This window comes from Mus musculus, chromosome 7 (assembly GCF_000001635.26).
Source record: "Mus musculus strain C57BL/6J chromosome 7, GRCm38.p6 C57BL/6J".
Classification (NCBI taxonomy): domain Eukaryota; kingdom Metazoa; phylum Chordata; class Mammalia; order Rodentia; family Muridae; genus Mus; species Mus musculus.
The window spans coordinates 20,532,730-20,535,070 of NC_000073.6; the positions used below are offsets into that span (position 1 = coordinate 20,532,730).

General features: G+C 36.5%; 1 protein-coding gene across 1 annotated transcript; it reads left to right on the forward strand.

Annotated features, from left to right (window-relative positions):
• Positions 1-1,107: 1,107 nt before the first annotated feature.
• Positions 1,108-2,031, forward strand: Vmn1r104 (vomeronasal 1 receptor 104). The gene has a single exon (NM_001166738.1). It carries the CDS (start codon positions 1,108-1,110, stop codon positions 2,029-2,031), a length of 924 nt encoding a protein of 307 aa, NP_001160210.1.
• Positions 2,032-2,341: the final 310 nt, after the last annotated feature.

The window sequence follows — 2,341 nt, forward strand, 5'->3', positions numbered from 1 at the left end:
TATTTCTTTCTGAAGTCTGCAGGTTAACTTGAATAGGTTAATATTTTGCTTTCATGTCAAAGAAATGTCTGTGTCCTAGATTAGTACTCAGGAGAAAACAGCATTTAGTGTAACATATGCATGTAAGATAATGAATTATACCTGGTGGATGGAGGCCCTCCTGCTCCTATAGAAAACATATAAACAAGTAAAGTGCAGACTAAGCATCAGCTTGCAAAGGGTATTGGGATTATATTGTATTGTATTATATTATATTATATTATATTACTGCAAAGGGATTGTGTTAATAATTTTGGAGGGAATCTGCAGATGATGCAGGTAAGACTCTGGCACCTCACATTTAGAACAAAAATTATGATCAGTAAAATTATGAATAAATGGAACTTGTTAACAAGTGTTTTTTTTCATATGGAGGACACATATGTAAGCCTATGTTCATCTGTGTCATTACAACACAGGTGGCTTTATCAGAAGTATTTTGTGTTTTTTTTTTTTTAATTTTGAGGATGAGTAGTATAAAATTTTCTCAAAAGCCAACAACTTAATTTTCTACAACTGAATTCAGTTACATAACTTTATTATTGAGTGCAATATCATATTGTTTCCATACATACTATTTTTAATATGTTACTATAATATACGAAATTCAATTAATTATTTTTATGTTGCATTTATATATTCTTTTATTTGTTATTGATTTAGTTACATCCCAATTGAAGCATTTCCTCCCTCCTAATTGTATTGAATTCTGATGATGGAATCACAGACTCATAGTAGACTCTTTACTGTCTGTATTCATATGCAAAGACCTTGGTGTGGTAAAATGTGTGTTATTGTGCTCTTGACCTACTGAACCAATAAAGATGTAGTTGCAATACAAAATTTACATTGAGGCAGGAGTAATAAAATCAGTATAAAATTTTATTTGAGTTATTATACATTCATTGTTTTTCAGGCAATTTGCCTGTAGTGCGATAGAATAGTGTCTCACTTATCAAGTGAAGAAATTGTGTCAAATCAATTGGTAAGTGTGGACAATAAAACAGAGACCCGAGGAGAGTAGTGTCTGACCTAATCATCACTCCAGGTTCCTGTAAAGCCCTTTCCATGTCTGCTCATGGTAAATCCGTGAAAACCACTGAGGAAGTGGCTCTTCAGATCCTCTTGCTTTGCCAGTTTGGGGTTGGAACTGTGGCCAATGTCTTTCTGTTTGTCCATAATTTCTCTCCAGTCTTGACTGGTTCTAAACAGAGGCCCAGACAGGTGATTTTAAGCCACATGGCTGTGGCCAATGCCTTGACTCTATTCCTCACTATATTTCCAAACAACATGAGTGCTTTTGCTTCCAAAACTCCTCCAAATGAACTCAAATGTAAATTAGAATTCTTCAGTCACATGGTGGCAAGAAGCAAAAATTTGTGTTCCACCTGTGTCCTGAGTATCCATCAGTTTGTCACTCTTGTTCCTGTTAATAGAGGTAAAGGTAAACTTATACTCAGAGCAAGTGTCCCAAATTTGTGGAATTATTCCTGCTACAGTTGTTGGTTTTACAGTGTCTTAAGTAACATCCACATTCCAATTAAGGTCACTGGTCCACAGATAACAGACAATAACACTGACTCTAAAAGCAACTTGTTCGGTTCCACTTCTGGGTTCATTGTAGGCATGGTCTTCTTGCAGTTTTCCCATGATGCCACATTCATGAGCATCATGGTCTGGACCAGTGTCTCCATGGTACTTCTCCTCCATAGACATCGCCAGCAAATGCAGCACATCCTCACTCCCAATCAGGATGCCAGAGGCCAAGCTGAGACCAGAGCAACCCATACTATCCTGATGTTGGTGGTCACATTTGTTAGATTTTATCTTCTAAATTGTATTTGTATCATCTTTCATGCCTTTTCTATACATTCTCGTCTCTTCATAAGGCTTGTCAGTGAGGTTCTGGCTGCAGTCTTCCCCAGTATCTGCCCCTTACTGTTGATCTTCAGAGATCCTAAAGATCCTTGTTCTGTGCTCTTCAAGTGTTGAAAATAAGAGCCCATAAAAACTGCCAAATACAGAAGACACCTTCACTAATACCATTAAGTACTTTATTCCATAAATATGTTTTCAACATTTTGTATGAACAAGGTGTGGAGCTCACTGCTGTAATTTTAAAAGAATAAGGCTATACTCATTTGTTGATGTGAAATGATTTCTGGTTGGAATCTTACTGACATGGTAAGTGAGTTATTCACCATTCTCTGTTTCCCTGTATATAACTGCATTCTGCTGCAGGCTGGACTGAAACTGATGCAACCAATTTTCACTAAACAGTTTAATGTGTTAAATGGTCCTG

Coding starts and splice junctions, on each gene's coding strand:
- Vmn1r104 (NM_001166738.1), top strand. CDS start 1,108: ATGTCTGCTCATGGTAAATCCGTGAAAACCACTGAGGAAGTGGCTCTT.